At 41.2% G+C, this 25,834-nt stretch overlaps 4 protein-coding genes and 1 non-coding gene across 5 annotated transcripts; 2 read left to right on the forward strand and 3 right to left on the reverse strand.

The window, feature by feature from the left end:
* The first annotated feature begins 874 nt into the window (after positions 1-874).
* Positions 875-948, forward strand: TRNAE-UUC (transfer RNA glutamic acid (anticodon UUC)). The gene has a single exon. It is a non-coding gene; the product is annotated as a tRNA-Glu (tRNA).
* A 2,351-nt stretch (positions 949-3,299) lies between these two features.
* LOC127779726 (uncharacterized) lies at positions 3,300-12,985 on the reverse strand. The gene is made up of 22 exons (XM_052306617.1): positions 12,863-12,985; positions 11,593-11,927; positions 11,037-11,140; positions 10,606-10,674; positions 10,196-10,256; positions 9,794-9,933; positions 9,102-9,291; positions 8,766-8,827; positions 8,290-8,378; positions 7,894-7,972; positions 7,760-7,819; positions 7,382-7,528; positions 7,255-7,293; positions 7,068-7,105; positions 6,696-6,782; positions 6,177-6,342; positions 5,384-5,461; positions 5,041-5,177; positions 4,691-4,767; positions 4,333-4,402; positions 4,175-4,240; positions 3,300-3,833 (listed from the first exon to the last, which is right to left on the reverse strand). Exons 1-22 carry the CDS (start codon positions 12,908-12,910, stop codon positions 3,705-3,707), a joined length of 2,271 nt encoding a protein of 756 aa, XP_052162577.1. The 5' UTR covers positions 12,911-12,985; the 3' UTR covers positions 3,300-3,704.
* Positions 12,986-14,712: 1,727 nt separating this feature from the next.
* On the reverse strand, positions 14,713-15,533 carry LOC127780543 (uncharacterized). Its single transcript, XM_052307461.1, has one exon. The coding sequence runs from the start codon at positions 15,451-15,453 to the stop codon at positions 14,971-14,973; it is 483 nt and encodes a 160-aa protein (XP_052163421.1). The 5' UTR covers positions 15,454-15,533; the 3' UTR covers positions 14,713-14,970.
* Positions 15,534-20,272: 4,739 nt separating this feature from the next.
* Positions 20,273-21,147, reverse strand: LOC127778864 (uncharacterized). The gene has a single exon (XM_052305505.1). It carries the CDS (start codon positions 20,928-20,930, stop codon positions 20,523-20,525), a length of 408 nt encoding a protein of 135 aa, XP_052161465.1. The 5' UTR covers positions 20,931-21,147; the 3' UTR covers positions 20,273-20,522.
* Positions 21,148-23,684: 2,537 nt separating this feature from the next.
* Positions 23,685-25,079, forward strand: LOC127778372 (protein PHLOEM PROTEIN 2-LIKE A10-like). Its single transcript, XM_052304958.1, has one exon. The coding sequence runs from the start codon at positions 23,701-23,703 to the stop codon at positions 24,892-24,894; it is 1,194 nt and encodes a 397-aa protein (XP_052160918.1). The 5' UTR covers positions 23,685-23,700; the 3' UTR covers positions 24,895-25,079.
* Positions 25,080-25,834: the final 755 nt, after the last annotated feature.

Below are 25,834 nucleotides of genomic sequence, written 5' to 3' on the forward strand. Positions count from 1 at the left end.
CGACTGCTTTGTTCTCTACATCAAGGAAGCACGCAACCAACTCTAGAATTTTGCATGAATTAGAAAAAAAAAGCATACATCATCCCTTAGAAAGAGAAAATTCTCACAATTCAAGCAGGTCGTCGTAACTCAATTATCATAATTAAGACGGATCGATCTAATCCCGTAGAATGCCTCTCAACCAGGGTTTCCTTACTGCCGGTTATTCGTGGTAACCAGGTCTACTGTCGCTGTTTAGTAACGATAAGGACCTAATTTTAAAAACTGAACATAAATTAGTTTTTTAGGAAATGTTATCCGGTTTTTTCAGTATTTAGTAATTGGGCTTAACGAATACTCCCTCAATAAAAAAAACAACCTAGAATATGATGTGACCTAGGATTATCCACGGTTGGTCCTCTCCTACCCTGGTAAGATAAACCTTGCTCTCAACCGTGTAATCGCGTAAAGCATTTGCCTAAACAATGCTGACGAAGTAAAGCACAAGACATTATCGTGCCTTAATGTCGTGGTTTTTCTTTAAAGCCTCTCAATCGCTTTGATCAAATTTATACAAGGGATCGTCCATCAGTGTATCTTTGACCATAACTTCAACACATGCTTTTGAGAAAAAGTTCATGTACACAAAAGCTCATTCATGTTCCTGTAGTCCTTTTCACTTCTTTTTGCCTTTTTACAAAAGTTGATAGGTGAAATGGTACCCGAAAAAAACACACAAGCTTTTCTTAGCTTGAATTAGGTTATTGATGATGCAATGCCAACTTTTAGTTCTTGACCGTGAGGACCAATATCGAAGCACCCACTGACCCACATAATGTTAGCTCGAGAGGTGTATTTTGAATAAATTTGTTTGATGGAATCAATTCTTCAAAAATCCATTGTCGTCTAGTCCGGTTAGGATACCTGGCTTTCACCCAGGCGACCCGGGTTCAAATCCCGGCAATGGAAACTTTTTTCTTACTTTTTTTGTTTAACTACCTAAATTCTTATTTTGTTTAACTACCTAAAGTGGTTTATGTTTTGTATTTACTGATGATTTTGTAATAGTAGCAACACGATCTACAGGCAAATAAGTAAGACAAATATTGTTCCCTGCTCGGATTTCTTGTTTTTTTGTTTAACTACCTAAAGTGGTTTATGTTTTGTATTTACTGATGATGATGTAACAGTAGCAACACGATTTACAGGCAAATAGGTAAGACAAATATTGTTCTCTGCTAGGATGTTTTAAGGTATTGAATGGACGTTCCAGCAAAAATAATAATAATAATTAAGTTATCAAAGTGATCTTTTTTTAAGGGAATCCAACGGAATTTTAGGTTGTATAATGCATACAAATATACAATGGTTAGACTTGAATCGAAGGAACAATGAAGCAATAAAGCCTACCGCCGTTTTTTCTATCTACTACAATCTCGTTTTTTTCATATGCCCAGAAAACAAATTAAGGTCAAACCTAATCTCGACTCCCTTTGGGCTTGGTATCCTTATTTCAATTTTGGGATTAGATAAATGTGAGGAAAAAAAAGGTCAAGTGAGGGGTCGGTGATTAAAATTCTGACCCCTTAGATCAGTTTTTTTTTTTTAAAAAAAAAAAGTGACAGGCCTGCAAAAACTACAAGATCACGAACCCCCGTTTTGTTTTTTTTTTTTTTTACTTCTTTGATAGGCACGTAAAAAAATAAAGGTCAAAAGGGGTCGGAGTTTTAGTCTCTGATCCCCCTTGGGTCTACGCAGTCTGCACCATTTGCATCACGTACTTCACCGGTGGCTTAATTGGCTTCAGTTCCATTGTCATTAGCGGAAGAAAAACACTGTTTAGCAAGAAGTGGCTTAAGAAGTGAAACCATATAGTTTAACACGGTGTTAAACAACGCATAGGAAAAACGACAATGGGAGATTTTTTTTTTCCCTGACTACACTTGTAAGATGCACAAACTACGCATCTCGTCATGTAAAAACTCTCGAGACTTTTGTGAGAACTTGCATTTGACATTCGCTATTGCAACAAAGTACAATTACAGTAAGAGGTTGTCGGTGATATGGGCCCGGGGGTATCATGTTTAGAGGGAGGAGGCTGCCCCCAAGGCCACTTGGCCCTCCCCCGAGGGGAGTCAGGCTCGAGGTGGGGTGGCGGTCACTCCTTCACAAAGACTAGTCGGAGTAGGCTGCCCCCCAATGCCACGTGGCCCTCCCCCAAGGGGAGTCAGGCCCGAGGTGGGGTGGCGGCCACTCCCTTCCAGAGATTGGACGGAGGAGGCTGCCCCCCAATGCCACGTGGCCCTCCCCCGAGGGGGATCGGGCCCGAGGTAGGGCGGCGGCCACTCCCTGGCCGAGACTAGAGGGAGAAGGCTGCCCCAGGCGCCACGTGGCCCTCCCCCGAGGGGGGATCGGGCCCGAGGTCGGGCGGCGGCCGCCCCCTCCCATGACTAGGGGTCGGGGGAGCCCGACCCCCTCTCTAGGTCACCATGTACGGTGGGTTAAGTGTCCGGCTCCAAGTGCCCACTTACCCGCATTTATGGCAGCCCGAGTAGTCGCGCCACGCCGCATTTAATGCGGTGTGCAATGCACTCAACCGGTCTGTGACCGGTCGAATGACCGATGGGACTGGGGTAGTGTGCCTGTGCGCTGCTCGTGTGTCAGGCGACGTGCAGCCCGACATGTCCCATCAAATAATGATGGTAAGAGGTTCTCATCCTCTTATCCCAGCCGAAGTTTGTCCTCCCGCTCTGGTCAAAGCAAGGCTCCCGTTTCCCGGTGTAATAGGAGCCCAGAAGTCCTCACCCATTAAATGGTGACTGACAGGGGCACCCCCTGTGTCAGGCGGCAAGATTTGACAGGCCTCATCATCAAGATGACGTGCGCTTGCTTCCCAAGTCAAGAGACATGACATGCATTTAATGCAAAGATTGTAATTCTTCTCTACTAAGTTATGTTTTTGGGCCCATATGGTAACCCCTTGAAAGATAAAAGGAGGTCAGACCTAGTAGGAGGGGGGGCTGGAGCCCTTGATGATCAACACCTTCTACCCCAACAAGGAGATCTTGTAATTTCTCACAAGATCAGCTAAGCACAGGAGTAGGGTATTACGCTTCTCAGCGGCCCGAACCTATATAAACCCCTTTTGTCTCATCGTCTTTGGGGGATTGAACCCCTCAAGATCACACAGCTTCGCTCACCGAATCCTCGAATCTCACCCACTGCCCCCGGCCAAATTCACAAAGGGAGGCCTCATGGTTCCCTAGTGGAGGAGTTCATTCTCCGACAGAGGTAGTCCAGTAACTTCAAGACAAAAGGTGCACAGCCCAGAACAAGCGCCCTTGATAACAACACAGATGAGGAAAGTTTAAACCAGGTTTGTGAAAGAATTGAATTGGGATTGCCGTTTCTGGATAAAAGTGTATAGGTGCAGCTATCTAATCATAAACCCACGTAAAAACATCGGCTTAAAAACAAACCTTTTGCTCAGGCCGGGTGATTCAAGCTCAAAAACACAAGCTGTTTGTTACAAGAAGGCGCAACGAGCAACCGAGTTGCAAACCTGACCCCCACGACCGGCGCCACCAGGTGCACGGGCTAAACACTAAACTGCCTCCCTGCACGAGTGACGGCTCCATGGTGACTGATGAGCAGTATCATGAACAATGTCGCCTCCAGCAAGGGGGGACGTACTACCAACCGTCTGCGAGTCTTCGGCCATCTTATCATCTTGTCAGAAGCTCGATGTCGGCTCCAACTTCAGCGATCTTCGAGTCCTTTGAAGCTCTTGCGGTGTTCGCAACACTCTTAACATCAAGATCAAGAGCAATGGACTTCACAAGGCCATTCAACATCTGGGGTAAGGTTAAGGACAACACGGCCACAACATATTTTTGTACTGTTGTGAAAGAAAGAAAGAAAGCTATTGAAAACATTTAATACTCCTCCGTTTCACAATACTAGATTCATTAACATCTACTCCCTCCGTTTCACAATGCAAGTCATTCTAGCATTTCCCACATTCATATTGATGTTCTGTCTAGATTCATTAACATCAATATGAATGTGAGAAATGCTAGAATGACTTACATTGTGAAACGGATGAAGCATATGAATGTGGACAATACTAGAAAGTGTTACATTGTGAAACGGAGGGAGTACTAAGCATTGTGTTGTGTATCATTGAGAAGGATACGAGAGAGCCGATTGCAACAAGGGCCCGGTATTTCGAATCAGCATCTTGGGTGTCGTCTTCAGCGATCTGTTGAATTTTCAAATAAAGATGTAACAATGGGTGGACTGAAAACACTGTAACGATCACATAATTACAAAGTTCAGATAAGAGAAACTCACTTCAAGGGCAGCAGAAAGTATCTGTGCCTGACTTTGTTCATCCCTTGATTCGATTGAAAGAACAGCATAACTGGGAGAAAGATGTAGGAAATCAAACATCAACATTTTGTGCATGCTTATTAGTCCCCCCGCTCATGCAAACTTTCTCAAAATTTTGAGCATTAATGTTTCATAAAGTACATTCATAACAGCTTTATTGGACCTTACAAAATATCATACATAGATATTCAAAATTACATCTCAAGAGCATGTCAATGTCCAAAACAACATGTTTTCATGACCAGAATAGGTATTATCCAAAATTATGACAAAATAGAATCTGTAAGCATGACTACACGGAATTCAACTTGTGACTTACTTGAGTAGAAGTGTGGAATATGCCAGGTGAGCATTCTTGCTAAAAGTTGTCTTACAGCTTGATACTGAATCAATAATCTGAAATTAGCAAACAAAAAATATCAGTCTCCTAAAAATAGATTGAATAATAATTCCTAGAGTCTGAGCAGAAAAACAACAAACTCTTGTCAATCTAAGTGTCTACCAAAGCTAGTTATGTTTTGCGGACTAGTGATCCCACAAAGGAGACGCTTGCATTGGTCACTAGATGTTGTGATTATAATACAACAAATAAACTGAACTAATGGTTATATTTATGCATTACACATACAAAGATAGAACAAAATGACCGTACGTAGTTCAAGAACTGACCTCCATGCCATGGATTCTCAACCATTGGTGCAAGCATGGCTTGTCAAATAAGTTAGTAACTGCTTTAAGGGTTGTAAGCACATTTGGTGGCTGCACAGGTGGCGTTACAACCTTATGGAAAGTCTCGGCAAGTACATCTGGCAGTTCATGAGTAACTGTAGTTAATACTTGGAGTAATACTAACAAAACGATGAATTTCATAATAGTATGAAAGAAAACATTAGTTGGCAGCAATCATAAAGAGATGTAATGAAGATAACAAAGATAATCTAAGCTCGAAGGGTAAAGATAGTTCAGACAAGGCAAATAAAACATTCACAGACAGGATATATCCAAGCTGTACCATTTCCACTTTCAATAGCCTTGAGAAGTAGAGTGGCTCCATCAGGATGCAACACAAACATCCTCAGAAAATCAATAACTGCAAGATAGAGATGGACAAATATTTCAGATGGATTGCAAGCTAAATCCTACAAAAGTCAACAAACGTGATCCCAAGCAACTGAATAGCCTAGAATAAATCTTCACTCGATGTTATATTGTCTAAAGTATATGCGGTACATGGTTTATGGCATGAACAGAACTACTTCTGTTCTGTATAAGAGAAAAGGGGGTGTAACATTCCTATTTTTACCTGTACTTTGTTTCTGCATTGGAAAGGTCAATAGAAGGACTTAACTAAATACATTTCCTTGATTGGTTTGTATTTTATGGTGCTTGGACTAAGATTAAGAGATTAAGATGCTTGATTCTCATTAGTGGGTATGACTATTGGCTTCACTTGTTTCTAACACCCACACATACACAATTTTGTTAATAAGAGACATCCAACTTTAGATCTTCTAAACACTTTTGATGGTTGCAATACGACCACTAAAGGAGTCACTACTTTTACAATTGGAAAAACGTATATGTTATAGTTTTAAGCAGTAACTAAATTCCTATTGTAATGGTTACAGAAATTCCCAGTCAAAGGAAAACCTTAACAGAAATTCTGTAATAATTTATCTAAACTGCTTCCTTCTTATTACAGTTCATAATGATTTTCTTCTATTCATTTTCCTTTAATTAAATGCAAATTTCAAGGATTTGTTTCAGTGATCATCAGTTGAAAATTTCAAGAGAAAAGCATGTACCTGGAAACATCATTTGTGTAGGCCAAGACTTCAACATTTTCAGCAGCAAGGTCATGTCAGCATCTGCAAGCTTACTTGTATGATAAAATGATGTTTCTTTCAATACTTTTGCTATGGCAGCTAATCTGGACAACTCGATCTCAGACAAAGATAGTTCCTTCTGTTCCTGAATTGAAAGAAGTCAATGATTAAGTTCAAAGAAGGCACTAAGTTGAAATAAAGGAGTTTCGTAGGAAACATTTCTGTCCCTGCAAGAATTGAGGACATTCCCGCACTCCAAACAGGCTAGGTACACAGCTAGAAAAAAAAAGAGACTCAAACGGTGGGAATGGTCTGTATCAATGCTTAAAACTCATTGCCTACGAACTAAAGCATTAAAACACCAACATAGTTCTAAACTTCAGAATAGTACACAGGATGACAGGATGGTATAAACCAAGCTAAACTTCCCAGGTTCTGGGAGAAAATACTAAATTATCAGAAGAAACAAATTCACCAACAAATGATTTTTGAAATTACCAAATTAGATGAAAGTGTTGCATTGAATTCAGAGAGTTTCTTTAGAATTCCCTCAAACTGAGCCGTCTCAAATGTCAGCATTCCATTCTGCAAAGCATAAGCAAATTTTGAGTAAAATTGCAACAGGTTACAGGTTGCAACACAAAATGATAGTAGCAGCTAATTCCACTAAGGCACTAAGCACCAACCAATTTAACACAAATAATCAATATATCAGATGTGTACGAGCCCATGTGCTTACAAAATAACAAGTTACAAGATCTTGGTACAGGGTGCTAATTCATATGTAATGTGTTAACTGTTCAGTCACTACATTAAGTTATTAACAATAACAGTAAATCCACAATCAACAATGACAAAGGTGAGTATTACCTTTGGTATGTGCTTGAAAGTTGGTTTAGGAGCACTAACTGAAAACAAGTTTGAACATTATGTCAGGACTTGTGAAGAAGCAAAAAAAGGAGAGTGGGGAAAGGGAGCAAAGCCATTATCACTGAATACAACAAAAGTAATAAAATAGATCAGTTAGATCTCTATTTTCATATCAGTGGACACATACCAGTTGAAGACGCTGATTGCCCAGGTACATATGCATTAGCTGAACCATAAACAACTCAAATGTCAACAGCAACACCATAACTGGCAAATAAAGAAATATAAATAAAACAATGGAAAAAAACATATACCTCCAGTGTAGGGGTCCCGAAAAGATGGATCTGGAACAAAATTATTCTGGCCAGAATTCTGTAGTATAAATTCTACCACTTGTTGGCGATATGTCAAAGGGAGATTCTCCTTCAGGAGCCATTTGTCCGCAACTGCATACGGATCATCTGCAAGAAAGTGCATACATGTTACACTGTAGTAGGTATTTAAAACGCGAGTGTCAGAGTGATGTCAAGAGAGTCTCTAAAGGTAAATGCACATGCAAGCAAAGGACCTTGCATTTAGTGGACACTTAAATGGTAAAACTCTCTTTTGTAAAGTAAGCATATGAATTATAATACTAATTGGGTTACTCTAGAACCAGTAGCAGACAAAAGCATTAAAAAAAAGAGGCATACCTGATCGATTATAGGGTAGCTTTCGCATAGGCTCTCCATCTCCAATGTCAACATTAAAAACTGCATGGATTTCAGATGAACATAAGTAAATGATGAGGTTAGCACAAAAATATATCCAACAGAAGGCAACTTACCAAAATCATAACGAACACCATCATGAAACTGGCCTGGTGCAGCTGCAGCATCCCCAGGTCCATCCACTACTTCACCAATCTAGCATGATTTTTTAATAACAAAGTAAAATCACATATAAAATCAAAACAAAGTGCAGGTCAAGCATGGGCATGGAAAAATATAAACAGAGAGCATCATTTATGACACCTGTTACGCAGTAAATGTGTTAAGCTCCCTATAATGCTAATACCTCATAGGTATGTCAAATTGCATAGGTTGCATTTAAGTTAAATATATTTATCAACATCAAACAGCAAATAATGAAAAGACACCTTCAACATTCATATTATCTCATGTGAAGGAATGGCAACTTAGGGGGGACACAATGGAGATACTAAAAGCACAAAAGTGCTTACTTTGTCCCATTTTAGCTCTTTTGAATTCCAAGAATAAGCAACACCATTGTCCCCTTCTCTAACAATCAGTGTCTGACCATCAGAGTTTCCTGCTTACAAGCAAACAAGTTCAAAAATGATGATACTATTATGCAAAGATAAAGAAAGATGAACTTTTCATTCCTTCAACTTGAACATCACAAAGTTACTAAAGAATTGGTAGACAATTGAGTTTCACAACTGCAATATTTTATCAAAATACTCTAGACATTTCCAAAAGTCTAATTTAGCATAAACCCACAAAGTACTTTCAAGTACAAAACTTCATTTAGAGATCAAGTCTAATTCTTATGCTTCTTAACTCTAGTAGCATGCTGTTTTGATTTTTTTTTTTTTTAAAAAAAGGCAAACAGCTTAAGAATTTTCTATGTATATTTAAGCAACGTAGGAATATCAACAATAATCTAAAAAAATTGATAAGAAATGAGGTATGTGACCTGGAACTTGCAGTGCCTCAATTCCTGGTAGATCCGACAACTTCAATCCACCGACAGTCTTTCTATACAAGCAAAATAAAAGGCACAAAAACTATCGGTCAAATTAAAACTTGATATTGCATGAATAAACATCAGGTTCTATTATTCAAATAAAAAGATTAAAAGAATCATGTCTAAACTGTAAATAGACTACATTATGCATCCTTTATGCATACCGATAAGGTTACAATTAGGTCACGTTGATACCCAAGAGGGGGGGGGGGGGGCACGTTGAGAAGATGTCAATACTTCACATAGAACATAAATAGAATAATTCAAGAAGCAAAGCGAACCAACCTACTAAGTGTGTACTGAGAAATAAGATCTGTAAAAGCTGCAAGCTCCTCATCACTGCAAAACCTATTATTGTCAGTTGTCCATATCCTCACGATTCCATCAGAGCATGCAGTTACAATATCTCCGTTTTCCAAGAATTTAGCACCCCATATGCAACCTGGGTGTTCAATGCTTTGAACACAGATCCCATCTGCATTATACAACTAGCAAAATCATTTGATCAAGTACATGAGGTGCTTAATGTGCATTCTGCTACATACTTATAACAACCATACAAAACACCCTTTTTTTTTGAAAAAGCATGCATGATCCCTGCTTAGAAAAACATACACTTCACTGGGTTTCACCTCAAAGATCGTTTCCTTTGTTACAAAAGCAAGAAATGTGAATACAAACATGTACTACCAACTACCATACCAAGGTGTCATATACAAAACTAGTTAAGATCAGATCTGGAGCAGAGGAAGCTGAATCTTACATAATGATTTTAACTACAAAGTTACATTTCTTTAGACAAAGGAGTTTGTAAAACGGATTGCACTTCACAATGGAAAAATCAGTTCAGAAATTGTTCGGAACAAATGTTTATGGTAGGACTCATGAGTTGACTATGCAAGTATAATCAATCCAATGAAAAAATACTACTGAATTTTAACATGAACTCAGTCTAAGAAGAACGCAGAACAAATCACCTTTCCATATCTTGGCAGATCGATCTTCACTGCCACTAACAATTACCCCAGATGAATGTGCATCCACAGAATACACAAGAGAAGTGTGTCCAATCATCTCCAACAGGGGCTGGCCAGTTAATGCCCACACCTTAATAGTGCTGTGACCAAACAAAATATCATTTGCGAGCGTGCGTGATAAAATACAGTGATGCACATGTGTGTGATAAAATTTTTAAAAAAAGGATTAAGGGGTGGCTAAATTTTTTTAGTAAACCAAAGGGCCCCTGCATGAGAAGTAGGCCTTAGAAGAAGCAACAGCAATAACAATGATCAAACAATAATGTAAATGTGCTGCTTTTCTAGTTCGAGACAAACCGACAGTTTGTATCTCTCTATTTGTAAGTGAAGCTGGTTACTCACCCATCATGTGAGGCAGAGAGGATCCCGAGCCCTGGCATTTGTGCTAAACATCGAACAGTATCTGCCGTAACAATGTTACACAAAATGAGGTCAAATAAACATGGGTGAGCTAGCAACAAAACACAAAAACAAACTTATGCTTATATATTGAGAAGGGCTCCGACAATCAATTCATAAATGATATTTTTCTCTTTGCATAAAAAAAATGCATAACATTTTGCTCCAGTGCAACCAGAATCAATTCTAAAGTGAGAAAAAAAATTGACCAGAGTAAAATTGACAACTCTCAGCTATCTGGTGAACCACACTATTACAGTAGAAGCACCCTTGCACCCATATACATTTGTGTCAATGTCCAAGAAAGTATAAACAATAAACAGAGTATTATGCATTAGGAACAGGCAAATAACCTGCATGTCCTGTGAATGTATGTAGACATGTCCTTCCTTTCCAAAACTTAATTGTCGAATCACTTGAGCCTGTACGAAGGAGGAAAAGCATCAATAGATCATTTGACGAATTTTTGGTCACATTTGTTCAGAACAAGTCCCAGGAAACCCATTTTCCTTCGCCTCTAAGGTAGCGGTTGCTAGACACATAGCTACTTAGTACATCCAATAAGAATTACTATTATAAGTACTTTCGAAAAGCCAAAACAATTCCAGATGAACCATTGCTTTCGGAATATTTCCAGTAAACCATCAGATTCCAAAAGTTTGATAGGAAGCTTAAACCAATCACATTGGATCAGTTATGAACAAGGTGCCAGTGCACAAATACAGAAAATAAACAAGTACCAAGTAAAAACGAAATAAATGTGAAGGCATAACAGATGCTCTACCAGTAAATAGTTCTCCAGATGGCAGCATCAGAACAGTTTGCACGGCAACCTTGTGAGCTTCCCAAACCTCTACTGCACTGCCATTTCTCCACCGTCTTACAGTGCTGTATGGACAATTGGCAATACATATATCAGGGAGGACAACAATAAACCACTCTAATAAGGACCCTTAATTGTTTATTAGTATTAGGCCATCCTGTCATTAGAACAAACAATTTAAGAAAGAGTAAATAGCAGATGCGTGTGCCTAAAATACCAAATACTTAGAGGCAGCTTTTGACACAAATTATTAGTAGTAACATTTGCAACAGAGCCTCAAAGGAAAAGGAAACAGAAGTAGAAACATGAATTGGCACAAAATGAAAGAAAATGAGTGATCCATAAATAAGAAGGTGCCAAAGCTATACAAATTATCATAGCATGTTACATTATGCCATTGACAACATACATTTTTTTTAATGAAATTAGCATAGGATAGTAATTAGCAAGCAGAAACAGAACCAAGCCATACAAGAAAGCAGCATAGAATTATATTGATTTCTCAGAGAAAACCTACCAATCCATGGATGAAGAGATGATGTCGCCATTGTTGTCTACAGCAAGTCCAGTAACTTGTGAAGTGTGACCCTTCATAGTCTCAACAACTTCTCCTTTATGCAAATCCCAGAGCAAAACAAGAGTATCCATTCCACCAGAAACAAGTCCTCCTTCAGGAAAGCGGTCTGAAGGAGGGATCCAAGCCAATGGTCCCACAAAACTGGAATGTCCAACAAGAGTCTTCGAGAGAACGTATTCATGCTTCTTTTCTGGGTGCTGTGTCCAGAATCTCACTGTCCGGTCTCTTGAGGATGTTGCAATCCCAGCATCCCCACAGATACAAATGCCACGAACCTGTTGAGGAGTAAATCGCAATAAGCAGACCATGAAACAAGTGTGCTTGCAAATGTAAAATTAGAAGAATGTGTTGTTAATGTGGAAGGGCACAATAAGCATTGAACTATATTGCTCTGAAATTGAAAAACCTAAGGATTGCACAAAGAAAAGCTGCAATTAGCTCATGTCATATAAGATACGCATTCTACAGGCACAGACATGCATAACAAAACATGCTTTGTAATGAAAAAAAAAGGACGAAAATGTTGTCAAATTGACAAGGAACATTCTGGATGGGACTGAATTACTGAGATCGGGTGGAGCAGGGAACAGGAAGTTCTACTGTGATACGAAATGAAGAGAATCACATCAAATTTGAGACCAAGCAACTGATCACTCACGAGTTCACCAATCTACTAATTACCCAAAGTACAATAATCACTGGCGAGGACATCCACGATAACCCTCCACTAAACCCCCAAAATCCACAGTAACACAGTGAATTCACATGCGATAGATTGGGTAGAACTTGCCGACCGAACTAGCAATCAAAACAGCAGTTGGCTCTGACACTAAGCAAGCTTGCCGACCGAACTAAACTAAACTAGCAATGCACGAGCGTTTGAAATCTACGAACCCAAGTAAGGCACTGAACAAACAGGAGGAGAGCGCGAGAGCTAGAACAGCGAGCGCAACCAAGCTAGGTCGAGCTACCCCCAATTCGGAGCCGCAAGCAGCACCGCCGTCCCCGCAACAAAACGCGCCATCGCCCTACTATAGCAGATCGATACCGCAGCCCGCGGCGTCCGCGAGCGGACCCGAGCCCCCCACCGGCGAGCGCTCGGATCGGGGAACGGCGGCGGAATCGCGCAGACTTGCGGGAGAAGCAAAGCGGAGACGAGGCGACAAGCGACGCCGAGAGGTGCGGGAGGGAGGGAGGAGGGGACGCTTACGTCATCCTCGTGGCCGCGTAGCTGCGCGCTGAGGTGGTACTGCGCCATGGAGGCGGCGCGCGGCAGAGGAGGCGAGGCGGAGAGAGAGATCGGCGACGGCGAAGGGAGGAGGCGAGCCGACGAGTCGAGACTGACACGATGGTATCATCGTTTCGTTCTTATAGAAGATGGGCCGGATAGCTTGTGGGCTCTCAAATGGGCCAAAATGTTTCTTGCTGCCACGTTTCGGACCAACACTTCTTGGATATTCCTTTCCGGCCCAACTAGGCTTCAGCTTCGTGGTTTTGCGACAGTGTTCGGCGCGGCTGGGCCAAGCCCAACAGTAAGAATAGTTGTGGTGTAGAAGTTTGATGTTTATGGTTAAGTTCGAAGAAAATTTTGAAAAATTGAAACTTAGTGACTTTTACTTAGTTTAAAAATATGGTAGGGCTAGGTATATATAGGTGGTGTGTTCTATGTGATTCCTTTTAAAGAAAATCTAGTACTCCTTTGGAACGCAATATTCTAATAGCATCACCAAGAGATTGACAATAATCAATTCTCAAAGCTAAGTTTTTTTAAGCTTCTAAAATGAATATAGGAAGTGAGAAAACTAATCAGTAACCCCTCCCTCCCTTTAACTACCAATAGAGAAAATTAGTTTTTTCTGCTGCTCCTTATGCGCGCACCGCGTGGCCAGCTTCTCCTTCATCTCGCAATACCCTGATCCCTATGCGCGCACCGCGTGGCCAGCTCCTCCTTCATCTCGCAATACCCAGAGTTGGGAACCTGGATTATTGGGAGATTCTGTTGGATGCGATTTAAATCTGAGGATATGGAATAGAATAAGTAAGTTGTTGGTCATACTCTAAATTACAAAAACACGCGTGTTACAATGTCACGCGCTACCAAATCTCATGGAGATATAAAAATGCACAGGAATTTGGTGGATTCGAGAGAGGAAGTAGAGAGACAAAAGGAGAAGTGTCATTTGGGTTAAATCTGAGGATATGGAATAGAATAAGTTGTTGGTCATACTCTAAATTACAAAAACACATGTGTTACAATGTCACGCGCTACCAAATCTCATGGAGATATAAAAATGCACAGGAATTTGGTGGATACGAGAGAGAAAGTAGAGAGACAAAAGGAGAAGTGTCATTTGGGGCATAAGAATTAAGAAATTAATCCATAGGAATTTGATAATCTCAAAATGCTCTATAAGGCGTGTATAAGAAATTTTCTTAGATATTCCAATCCTTTGGTCCCCATCGGTTGCTCACATCTTATTATAAGCCATAACAGCTTATTAGTGATTAAAAAAATGATATGTAAGTAAAACTTTTGTATGTATGTTTTTAGTGATTGAAAAGCCAAAGTTGAAAAAAAAACTATGTTGAAAAAACATTAAAATCAAATTCAAAATCAAGTTTTAAAATTCAAATTTTGGCTTTGGCTTATAAACTATAGGGCAACAGATGAGGCCCTTTGTTTTGATACGTTCCTTCAAGCAACCGTTACATCTCAAACAAAAAATTAAAGATAATCCTGCATTGGATAATAGAGAACCAAAATAGTGACAGAGCTTTCACCATTTCGGTTTCCGAATGGTTGGTGTACCGTTGACTGGTTAAAACGGGATTTGACTCCGCATACTACTCCAGATGAATTATTCAACACCAATCGACACAAGGATAGGATCGCATGGGCTGCCGACGAAATCTACCTCAAGATTTCTGATGCAGATATCTTCGAATCTATCTCCCTAGCTTGAAAATTCACCCGAAATTCAAAGATATCTGATATATCTTTGAATCCATCTCGCCTAGGGTGAAAATCACCTTAAAAATCCTCTCAGTTTTTTACCTCGGTCGACCAAGCCAACCAAACGAGTAATTTAATTCTGTTCTTCTTAATGGGATGTTTACAGATGAACAAGAACAATATAAAAAAATGAAGATCAATAGTGGCAAACAACAAGAATTACAGATCGCAGCTGCAAATTTTGGAGCAGAAGAAAAAGAAAACATCGAAATTTGAACAAGAACACGTCGTGTGTTCGTGTCCTTCGCTTTCGTTCTACGCCTCACCGCACGCAAGAATCGCCGGCGGCGATCGGCGGCGGTGGTTCATGCCACGGCAGCTACCCTCCCCCTCCGCCCACCGACGCGGCCGGCGCCCACGGCGCAGCTCTGGCTCCGGGGGAACACCAGCCCAACTCCGGCGAACTCGCACGGCCGGTCCTCGTCGATCCTCGCCATGGCCACGCTCTGGCTCCGCGGCACGGTCGCCGGCTCCGCGGCCGCGGCGGCGCGCTCCGCCGCCAGCCTCTGCGACGCGGCGCGGACGAGCTCGCGCATGTCGTCGTCGCCGCCGCCGCCGGCGGAGTAGCGGGAGGAGGCGAAGCTGCTGTTCCTCGACATGGTCGGCGTCGTCGGGGCGGCGAACGTCGGGTAGCCGTAGCCGAAGGCGGCGTCCGGCGGGAGGTGGCCGGCGCAGCCGGTGATGCTCCGCACGTAGAAGTCCCGCGCGCGGCACAGCGCCCGGCGCGGCGCCCGCCATAGCCAGCTCACCAGCTTGCCGCCGCCGCCGCCGCTCCCGCCACTTCTCATCGCTGCTCCCGCCAAATTAATCACGCCACTAATACCCTACCCTTTTACTACTAATCTTGAGAAATTAATTAACAGGAGATAGAAGCCAACAAGTAGGAGAAGAAATGGAAGAGGAAATGAGGAAGAGGCTTTTTATAGAGGGAGAGAAGAGAGAAAGGTCTTGGCCGGATTAGCGAATGGTCATAATTAAATAAATCTTGTTTGTTCAAAGTGGATAGTGCTATTAGTTTTGTGGGACAAAATAAACGAATTCATCAAAATAGGTTGTGTTCTTAGCGATTTAAAAACCAGTGCTAAAAATAAATTACAATGAAAAAAATCTCAAAACCAACTCAAAATAAATTTAAGTTTTACATTTGAATTTGGATGTATCTGATAAACCAACCAGCAAATTAAGCTCACGTGGCATTTCGTCAACTTGCCAATTGACCAGGATACCGATGGATCGACAGAACAATGGTTCGCCGAAATGAATGGTAAAAGGAAAAATGCATTGGGTTTTTTTTTAAAAATCTTATCCGTATATAGCTGGATCTACATGCATCAAAGGCCACGGCATGCATGGCTCCAATACATTCGGATCATCACCGTAACTCCGAGCAAATAGGGGAGAAATCCGTTCAATCTAATCACTAATCACCACGGGGGAAATGAGAACTTACCGTATGACATGGTACCATCAGTTGACTAATAACTGTTAATTAACTAACTGAAATGGTGATAAGTACTACTATCATTTGGGAAGAAAATTGATTTGTCAGTTGAGATCATGTTTGACATAATCATACTACCATCATTATGGAAGAAATTTGATTTGTTGGTTAAGATCATGTTTGTGGAATTCGACTTTAATTCGTCGGTGGCAACTAACAATGTTTTCCTCCAATGTGTTATAAGTATCATAAATTTAGCTATTGACTAATAAGGTGGATGTTTTTTTTTTTTTGCGCTGTTCTCAACTTCTCATTCATTCGTGTATAGGGCTAATATAGATGAGCACGCAATCAATAGATCGATAAGCTTTATATATATATATATATATATATATATATATATATATATATATACCTAATTGCGTAGGAGAAACAGAGTGACGTTTCCGATCATACTAAAAATTACTAAATTAGTGTGTGCTACTGCTACCACGTATCACTCGGTCCCAGTACCAAATAGATGAAATATGGAGTATGATATTGTTATCAGCTTTTCTTGGTTAAAATAATTAGGTATTATTGACTTGTCCAAGCAAAAATGCTTGACGTATGTATGGCCTGGCTGGCTCTCTTTTAGTGATCACACGCTCAAACCGTTCTTAATTATATAATCATGAGTGGCAATGACGACTAATCGCTCTTAATTAAATTTCCTGACGTTTATCTCTCTTCCTTTATGCAAACACTATCAGATTGTAACGACTCCATCGTTGCTCTCCTGTTTATATCTACCGCAATTAGAATTAAATTTTAAATCATAATTTTAAAGATCATTTTATTGTTCTTTTACTTTACTTTTCATCCTTGGATTTTGATTGGATTTTAAGTTGTTAAGAACTAATGTGCATCATGGATTCATGGCTTATAATCAGCAAGGGATAAAAGGATGGGGCTGTGAACCAGGTGCAAGCAGGCAGGTTCACGAATCCACTTATAATATACTCTATTTGTTCTATAATATAAGAGATTTTAAAGGATGTGACATTCGTATTAATACAATGTGTCAATGGGATGGAGTAAATTAGTGGATAACTAGATAGGTTACTGTTTATTTATATTATAAGTGGGTTCGTGGACTTGCCCACTTACATCATGGAACCATCCATGACAATTAATTCAGCTATGAGTTATAGATAACAACAGCAGTAGCAGCATGAAACAGTTATGTATAATACTACTTCCGTTTCAAAATGTTTGACACCGTTGACTTTTTAGTACGTGTTTGACCATTCGTTTTATTTAAAAAATTAATTATTCTTTTCATATTATTTGATTCATTGTTAAATATACTTTCACGTGCACATAAGTTTTACATATTTCATGAATTTTTTAATAAGACGAATAGTCAAATATGTGCTAAAAAGTCAACGGTGTTAAATATTTTGAAACGGAGAGAGTATCATCGTTCTGTTCTATGGTCGTTGGAACATGAGATATCTCCATCATCTCCTCATCTCCTGGCCCATCCAGGCCACAATACGGGTTCTGAATTTTTTTAGGACATCCGGTTCTGAAATTCTGATCAGAAAACAACAGCAGCAACATATATCTCCCATGCAAATCCACGTGCATCTACAGGAAAGTCTTCGAACAAAAGCACGCGTTGATTTACTTCAATGGTCATTGGTCCTAGTATAGTTTTTGGTAATCTGTCACGTTGGTAATTGCCCATGCTGATAAGCTGATTAAACTTTAACAAAATTGAGAATATGTAGGTACCAATCGGTGGCTGCTTGAAACTTCACAAGCATTATCTTCATTTCGAAATGCATGACACCATTAACTTTTCTCATAATATTTGATCATTTGTCTTATTTTAAAAATTAATATAAATATATAAAATTATAAGTTAATTTATAGTTTCTTCAGTGATAAAACATGTCACAATAAAATAAATAATATTTATATATTATTTTAATAATAAAATAAATGGTTAAACGTTATACGATAAGTCCACGGCATCATATATTTTGGGATGGAGATACTATTTTGGACCAAGGAGGAAGATGACTTTTCATGAAATATACATCTACCATCTTCTTACATAATTATAAGCATTTTAGATATCAATGCAATATCTAATGTGCTACCTTGACCAATAATACCTCTAAAACGTATTAGAGTTGTATATTATGATGGTTTTTTTTAAGGATAAATCTACATAATATCATTTTTACATCGTTAGTATTTATGACTTTTATATTAACGATTAAATTTAAAAATATTTAACTTATCACTGTTTTGAAAAATAGTTTTATATTCGTGGACAGAGGAGACAAACAAAATTGGGAAGAAAAAAGAAATCCCCAAATGGATAGTCAGAACACGCGATCCTGATGACTGACAAGTGACGGCAACTGATTAGATTAAGACTAAAATATAGAAAAACAGATGCTTTCAACATACGCGAGATGGGCAAAAGGTTTAGGATTTTTACGCCGAATTTTCACCGGTCAGCAAGTCAGACACGAGCCGTCGGTAGAGGGAAGAAATTTTGGCGTATTTTTAGTTAGCATCGCCATCTATCCCCCATTGGATTAGTAAGAGTCTTTCTTTCTTCTCGGAATCATTAATTCGTGCGTGTTATCAGTCAGACTTTCGGTTTTGGACTTCAGAAGTTCAGACTTTCAGAGTTGAGATAGTTTGGTGTGTGTTTTTTTTTTTTTTTTTTTTTTGCCTGGTTTGTCGTAATTTGTTCTTTGGTTTGGAGGCTTCAGGAGGTCGAGGAAAGGTGAAAAGTCGTGTGATCATATGATGCCGGCATCCCATGGGATCAACGTGCAATAAAACAGCATGTTTTCCAGCATACGACCAAGATAATAACAAGAAAAATATTCAGAACAGGACAGACGACAATTGGATATACATATATATATAGATGGAAGGTGTTCCTTTTTCCCCTTCCTTCCATGAAGATGCTAGTAGAACGAACACACTGCACAAAATATTGAATCTTTTATTGTGACTCTAAGGTGGTGTTTGAACTTACAAATACAAAGATTAAGTTGACGTACGTAAAACAGGAAAATCATTAGCACATGATTAATTAAATTCAATTATTAAAAACTTGATAAATAGATATATTTGATATTTTAAAGCAACTTCTATATATAAAGTTTTCGTAAAAAACCTACTGTTAGTAGTTTGAAAAGTGTACTAATTAAGACCGAGATAAAATCTGGATCTTAATCAGAAAAGAACAGGACCAGTATGTACTCTGAACTAATGAAATGCACTCTCTCACCTCTGTGAACCAAACAAGCTGTATTGAGAAGAGAAAAATACCCATGACTAATCTCGTCATGAAAGACATAAACCCAACCATTTCTTGATGAGATAATGAGCAAGACAAATGGGGGAAGGCGGCCCAACTACTAATAGGGCTGCCCAGTTGAAAGTAATCCAGCAAATTTTCCTGGAGGGCCTGGCCCAATTGAAAAGTGAACCAACTCCAAATCCATTAGCCCAGCCCGCGCGGCCGCGCCCATGACCCATCTATCCACATGAGAAGCCCACGGAAGGCAAACGTACCAAAATCCAGAGCAAGTGATGGGCTGGCCTAGGCTATGGATGGGCTGTTGGCCCAGCTCAACTATCCATCTTTGACTACACATTTTCATTCTGTTCACATCAGCTCCAACTTTAACTTGGTGACGGAATTCATGCATTTTCTTCTTCTCATTGTTGTTGTTGATTTGACTCTGCAACGAAATGAAACTTCTTGAAGCGTGTTTTTTTAAAAAAAGAAAAACTAGCTGGTTTCATTTTTGATAGGGAAATCAACGAGAGCAGCTGGTAGTTCTACGTCGAAATCATCTCCGCCTGTAATCAGTCCGGAAAACCGAACTAATGTATCAGTCGGCTCAGCATCAACCTTCTCGTAGATTTTGATTAAGAGGCTCTTTGGATTGGAAGATTTATTTTTGTTGGAAAACAATTTAATCCTGTACCTGTAATAAGTAGGAAAAAAAATTCCTTCACTATGGACTGCTTGACAATTCTACGGACGATGTGAAGGACAAGAAGAAGAGACGAAGTGCTGATCGTTAAAGTTCGCTACTACTATTGCTGCTCAGCTCAGCTCAAATCAAATTCATACGGTCAAAGAATCGATGAATTCCTCTCGTTTTATTCATCATTATCATCAAGAACACCACACACACACCTGAATACTTACAGACTCTCGCAGCTCACCAAAATATATTCCATTACATTCCATTCCATTCAGTAAGTAGCTAATTAACAAAACTCTAATGACTGACGATTAATTCAACACCCCATACCATACACATCCATCAGTTTCAGTAGAGAGGGCCATCGATTCTTCGCCATCCATGGATCATTCGGTTTGATTAATTAGCAGGTGGCCTCGCACTTGTTGCAATCGAAGCTGCACCCGCCGCCGCCGCCGCCGCCGCCGCCGTGCTTGTCCTTGAAGCTGAAGGACTTGAAGCACTTGTCCGGGCAGGTGAGCCGCTTCTTGTAGCAGGCGCCCTTCTCCATGCACACCGTCGACGGCCGCGCCATCTCGTGTCCTCCGGCGCCGCCGTAGCCGGCTCCCCACGCCCCCCACCCGCCTCCCCCCGGCGGGCCGAACCACGGCACCTCGAAGAACCCGCCTCCCCCTCCTCCTCCTCCTCCAGCTTCGGCTCCTCCGTCGTGGTGGTGGTGGTGGTGGAACGCGGTGGCCGAGGCGAGGATGACGGATAGCGCGAGGACGAGCAGGAGGAGGGTCTTGGGCGGCGGCGTCGCCATGGATGTCATGCGACTTGTTGGGGCTTCGATGATCTCTTGTTGTTGGGGGGTGATGGTGTTGGGTTTGGGGATTCCGATTCCGGGTGCGATGCTGCTGATACTTATGGCGGCATGGAGATGGGGGAGAGAGAGAGAGGGGAGGGAAGAGGAAGACTTTGGGGAAAGCGAAGTTTGACGAGGAGATGAGCTGAGACGAGGGGCGGTGGTGCAAGTGGTGTTGCTGCGTGGCGAATCGATGTGGTTGAGCTGCCTGTCAGTCACTAAGAGCAGGGAAAGGATAATAATAGAGCTCACTTCTTACTATTAATTAATTTTAAAGCCAACACATATAATATATTAGTTGTAAGGTTGGCTACAATTTTTTTCTCCTCTCTCTATCTCTCACTTATACATTAATTATATTTGTCTTGGAGCTTGTATTAAGCTAGCTCTTGCATGAGAGCCAACACCCTTAATTTTTTTATTACATCTCTCCTTCACATAAGCTTATAGTAGGAGCAAGTATAATAGTATAGCCAACAACTAACTCCAATTCATCTATAGCCAATCTAATAGCTCATCCATACAATAGTTATATACTACACTATTAATACATGGTCCCACCTGTCATGTACACACTGCATCTTGGAGTCCGTGCTACAGCTGGCTACAAATCTATAACCCGCTGCTCTTCTCTCTTTTTATTTATGTCCTTAAAATATGTTTGCAGCTGGCTTATAGCCTGCTATTGTACCTGCTCTAAGTGGGTTCAATCTTAACCTGATCAGACACCCTCCATCCCAAAATATATAAGGCATAACTACAATAAAAACATGTATGCGTATAATCAATTAACTAGCATCTTATCTTCACTAAATTATTATTTTTATCATTTATCTTTAAATCTAAATTTTATTGGATCCATACATTATGGTTCGGTTTACGTTGATGTCATTTTCAACCATACCATTTTTTTTAAAGTTGTCAAAAAAAATGTCTACGTTTAATTTGTTACTAAATTTGCTAAATACATAAGAAATCCTGTCAAAATTTTGGTATCTTACTAAAATTTTGATATTGCAAAAATTTGGTAAGGTTTATTTTGGCTACAATCTAAATAGGTTCTATATTTATAACGATAAGATGATAATAGTTATTTCTTTATCTTTGGATCAATGGTAGTTGTGTCTTATATTTTAGAATTGAGGGAGCAGGACTCTAGTAGCTATCTGGTTCTGATGGACACTTAGCAGGTAACTCCACTACTAGTAGCGTTATTGTGGATGTTGATAACTGGTGAGCTGTTGAGTCTGATGCAAAATGATAAACTGCTCATCTCTCCTGGCCTGACCTGACCTTAACATGCATTTTTTTCTTGGTTTGGAAGACGCTGTCAGAGACGATAAAACAAAGAGCTCAATTTGCTGGTCCCGTGTAAATGCGGCGTTGCTGGAATCTGGACCTGCCTGACTGGCTGTCTAATTTCGCTCGCTTATTCAGAGGCATTGTGTTTTCGAGGTTTACGAGTGATAGATAAATTCCAAAGTTTAACCTTCCTGTTGGCGAGATCTTTTGTTTTGACTCTGCCGGCCGACCATCTGCCTACGCTGCCGCCGGGCGGCCGGTTCGGGACTCCAAAACAAGCCCTTCGTCGTCGCTGCCGCTCACCTCGGACATGGCGATCGATCGCCTGCCGTTAATACTGCTGATTCGATTGACTAATCGTGCACTAATTACCGTCATTTCTACTGCATTTTCGCATACAAATTACTACTCCATCTAGAGGGTTTGAACCTGCCTGCAGTAACGGAGTTACGGAGAGGAGAAAATTGCAGGCTTATGTTATGTCAGACCCTTCAACATTAAGCATAAAGCATTATGTTTCTTTTTTTTTTTCATTCTCATTCAGAAACCACGAACATGTCTGTCAGATTCAGAAGTGGATTGCTGCGCACCGGCTAAACTAGCTAATCGAGGAAACAACAAAAATCCATCGGAAACAACAGAACAACTCGAAACTGTTTTTGACTTTTGGCACATACATATCTCAGAAAAAAAGAAGAATAAGAAAATCTCTCGCATGGATGATGATGATGTGTATCTTCCGTTGAATACTGCAAAAAGTATACTACAAACTTCAGTGTACGAACCAGTATACTGAATGAATCCACGCGTTGTTCCATGCACAAAAGAAGAAGAGATTAAGTTGACAAAGCAGATAGTGACGGAGACTTTACTAGCTGCAGCTGCCATCCACCCACAGAACCCACTTGCATTATCCATCTCTGTTGATGCGTTCACCAAACCAATCCCCTGCGTCCACGTGTACATCTTAGTGCATGATGTGTTTAACCCGATCTCTTGCCATCTCATACTCCTATACAGTGCTTGACAAAAATTGCATACAGAATAGTACTATTTATTTATTTATTTTGGAATGAGTACTATTAAAAATTACAAATACTCTTATTAAGAATCCAAAAATGGACGGGCCGAATTGGATTAGATACACTTCTCATCTGTCACTACTCTAAACTGTCACGGGCCAAATTAGGTACGAAATCCCCGTGTGCGGTCAAAATTCGGCCTAACCACTTTGCAATTTTCGTTCTAGACTTTAAAAACTCGAATGGGCCCACCAAGATGGGCCTAAATGGAATAATAGAAGTTTGTATTGGGCCAAATTGGATCCAAATTTATTTTCCACGATCCAATTTGCGAGTCTACTATCCCTCTAAAAAATAAAAAAGAAAAAAAAAAAAGAAAATGCGAGCTACCCATCACCACACGCCACGTACTCATGGAGCCCTTGAGCAGAGTTCCCCATCCGAAACCCAACTCCGGCCGCCGCCGCCGCCGCGCCATGGACCGCCTCCTCGCCTTCTCCCGCCGCCGCCGCCGCTGGCTCGCGTGGGCAGGCGCCGCCGCGGGGGCCTACCTGGTATACCACCACCCGGCCGTCGCCGCGCGGCGCCGCCGCATCGCCCGCGTCGCCTCCGCCCTCGCGTCCCTCGCCGACGCCGTCGCCGACGTGGCTTCCGACCTCGCCGCCTTCCTCCGCTCCGACTCCGACTCCATCCCCCCCACGGTCAGGCAGCTCTCCAAGCTCGCTTCCTCTCCCGAGGCCTCCGCCTCCGCCTCCGCGCTCTCCGGGGCCCTCACCACCGGCGTGCTCCGCGGCTACGCCACCGCCGCCGCCTCCTCCTCCTCCGGTGATGAGGCGGCCTTCTCGGACCGCCTGCTCGACAGGATCCTATCCCCTTCCGGCGAGCGCCTCGCGTCGGCCGTCGCCGGCAGCTTCGGGAGCCAGCTCGTGCTCGCCTACTACTCCGCCCCGTCCGATCCTTCGTCGGGCTCGTCGTCGCCGAGCTGGGTCGATGTGGTCACCACCGGGAGTTGCCGGAGAGCGATCCGCAGCTGGGTCGAGGTCTTCACGGCCACCGCCGTGGGGGTGTTCATAGACAAGACCATCCACATCAACACCTACGACCAGCTCTTCGCCGCCGCCACGAACCCCTCCTATGGCGCCAGGCTACAGCAGCTTCTCGTCGCACTCTGCAATGCCTCCATGGAGACACTGGTAAAAACATCCCATAGTGTACTATCTAACCCTAACCCCAATGCCAATTCCAATCAAAATGGTAGTAACAATGGTAGTGGTAGTGGTAGTGGCAATGGTGGGGATGGGGAAGGATGGGTGGAGACTGTGTCGACCGTGCTTGCGGTGCCGAGCAACCGGAGGCTCGTGCTGGATTTGACTGGGAGGGCAACATTTGAGGCAGTGCGATCGTTTCTCGACTTTGTGATGTGGAGACTTCATGAAGGCGCGAGGGCTGGGGGTGATGCCGCGATTGGGGCTGGATTGTGTGCCTTGAGGCACATGAGCGAAAGGTCCATGGTTATCGCTGCAATCTGCATAGCATTGTGCTTGCATTTGTTGAACGGCGCATGGCTCATGACCCGGCCTGAGCCTGCTTCTGTTGATCAGTTATGATGTTTATGGCTGTAAGATTTTCATCTATTGTTGTGTACAGAAAAAATGGAGTATAGGATATACTGAAGCTGTAAATGTAAAAGGGAGTACGGGGAGCAGAGAGGATTCAGTTGATAACGTTATGTAACAATTCTGACCTTCATACAGCTAATAAAATTTCTGAAAGAGTAACTTTGCTTGTATTATTGCTGATATCTTTTGGTGAGATATATTTTCTTTTGCACAAACATGTTTAGTTGTGTTTGACTATATTGTGTATGATGCTTGAGATAGGCTAGTTTATGTTTCGCTCAACTGCTGCTGTGCATATTATTGTAAACTGTCCCCACTTCTCATTTAGCTACGTATAATCTGCATAGATCAGCAAACTATTCGAGTGAAAGTGAAGAGATGGGAATTGTTTTAGTTGGTCAGACCTAATTCAGTACATCATCTGTCATTTGATTGCTTGTTCAGCTGATGTGGATTGCATAGACAATGTATTGTAATGGAAGTTTGTAACTTATTATCCTTCCTTTTTTTTACACTAGGTTGTAACTCTTTCCTTTTTGGCCAAAACTTACAGCTTGCTTGACAGTGAGTCATATGTGTTAGTACTTCCTGGATTTATCTCTGCTTTTTATTGAGGAATATACTACTGTATTTTCGGTTAGGTGAGTTGGGCTTGAGGCCCCTTTTAACATTTTTTATCTGTTGCAATTTGTAATTGTTGTACAGCTCCATACTAATTCACTACATCTGTTTATGTTTCTCTAAGGCTGTGTTTAGTGTAGGTTGGGAGCTAATCATCCACACACGGAAATGGAGCAGCAGATTAGCACATGATTAGTTAAGTATTAGCTTAAAAGAACTTAAAAATGGATTAATATGATTTTTTAAAGTAACTTTACTATAGAATTATTTTTTTGGCAAAAAATGCACAGTTTGCGTGGAAAATGAT

Source organism: Oryza glaberrima, chromosome 7 (assembly GCF_000147395.1).
Source record: "Oryza glaberrima chromosome 7, OglaRS2, whole genome shotgun sequence".
Classification (NCBI taxonomy): Eukaryota; Viridiplantae; Streptophyta; class Magnoliopsida; order Poales; family Poaceae; genus Oryza; species Oryza glaberrima.

Coding starts and splice junctions, on each gene's coding strand:
- LOC127778372 (XM_052304958.1), top strand. CDS start 23,701: ATGGAGCCCTTGAGCAGAGTTCCCCATCCGAAACCCAACTCCGGCCGC.
- LOC127779726 (XM_052306617.1), bottom strand. CDS start 12,910: ATGGCGCAGTACCACCTCAGCGCGCAGCTACGCGGCCACGAGGATGAC. Junction 11,928..12,862: donor TACGCGGCCACGAGGATGAC/GTAAGCGTCCCC, acceptor ACTCCTCAACAG/GTTCGTGGCATTTGTATCTG. Junction 3,834..4,174: donor TTGTTGCAATCGGCTCTCTC/GTATCCTTCTCA, acceptor ACCTTACCCCAG/ATGTTGAATGGCCTTGTGAA.
- LOC127778864 (XM_052305505.1), bottom strand. CDS start 20,930: ATGACATCCATGGCGACGCCGCCGCCCAAGACCCTCCTCCTGCTCGTC.
- LOC127780543 (XM_052307461.1), bottom strand. CDS start 15,453: ATGAGAAGTGGCGGGAGCGGCGGCGGCGGCGGCAAGCTGGTGAGCTGG.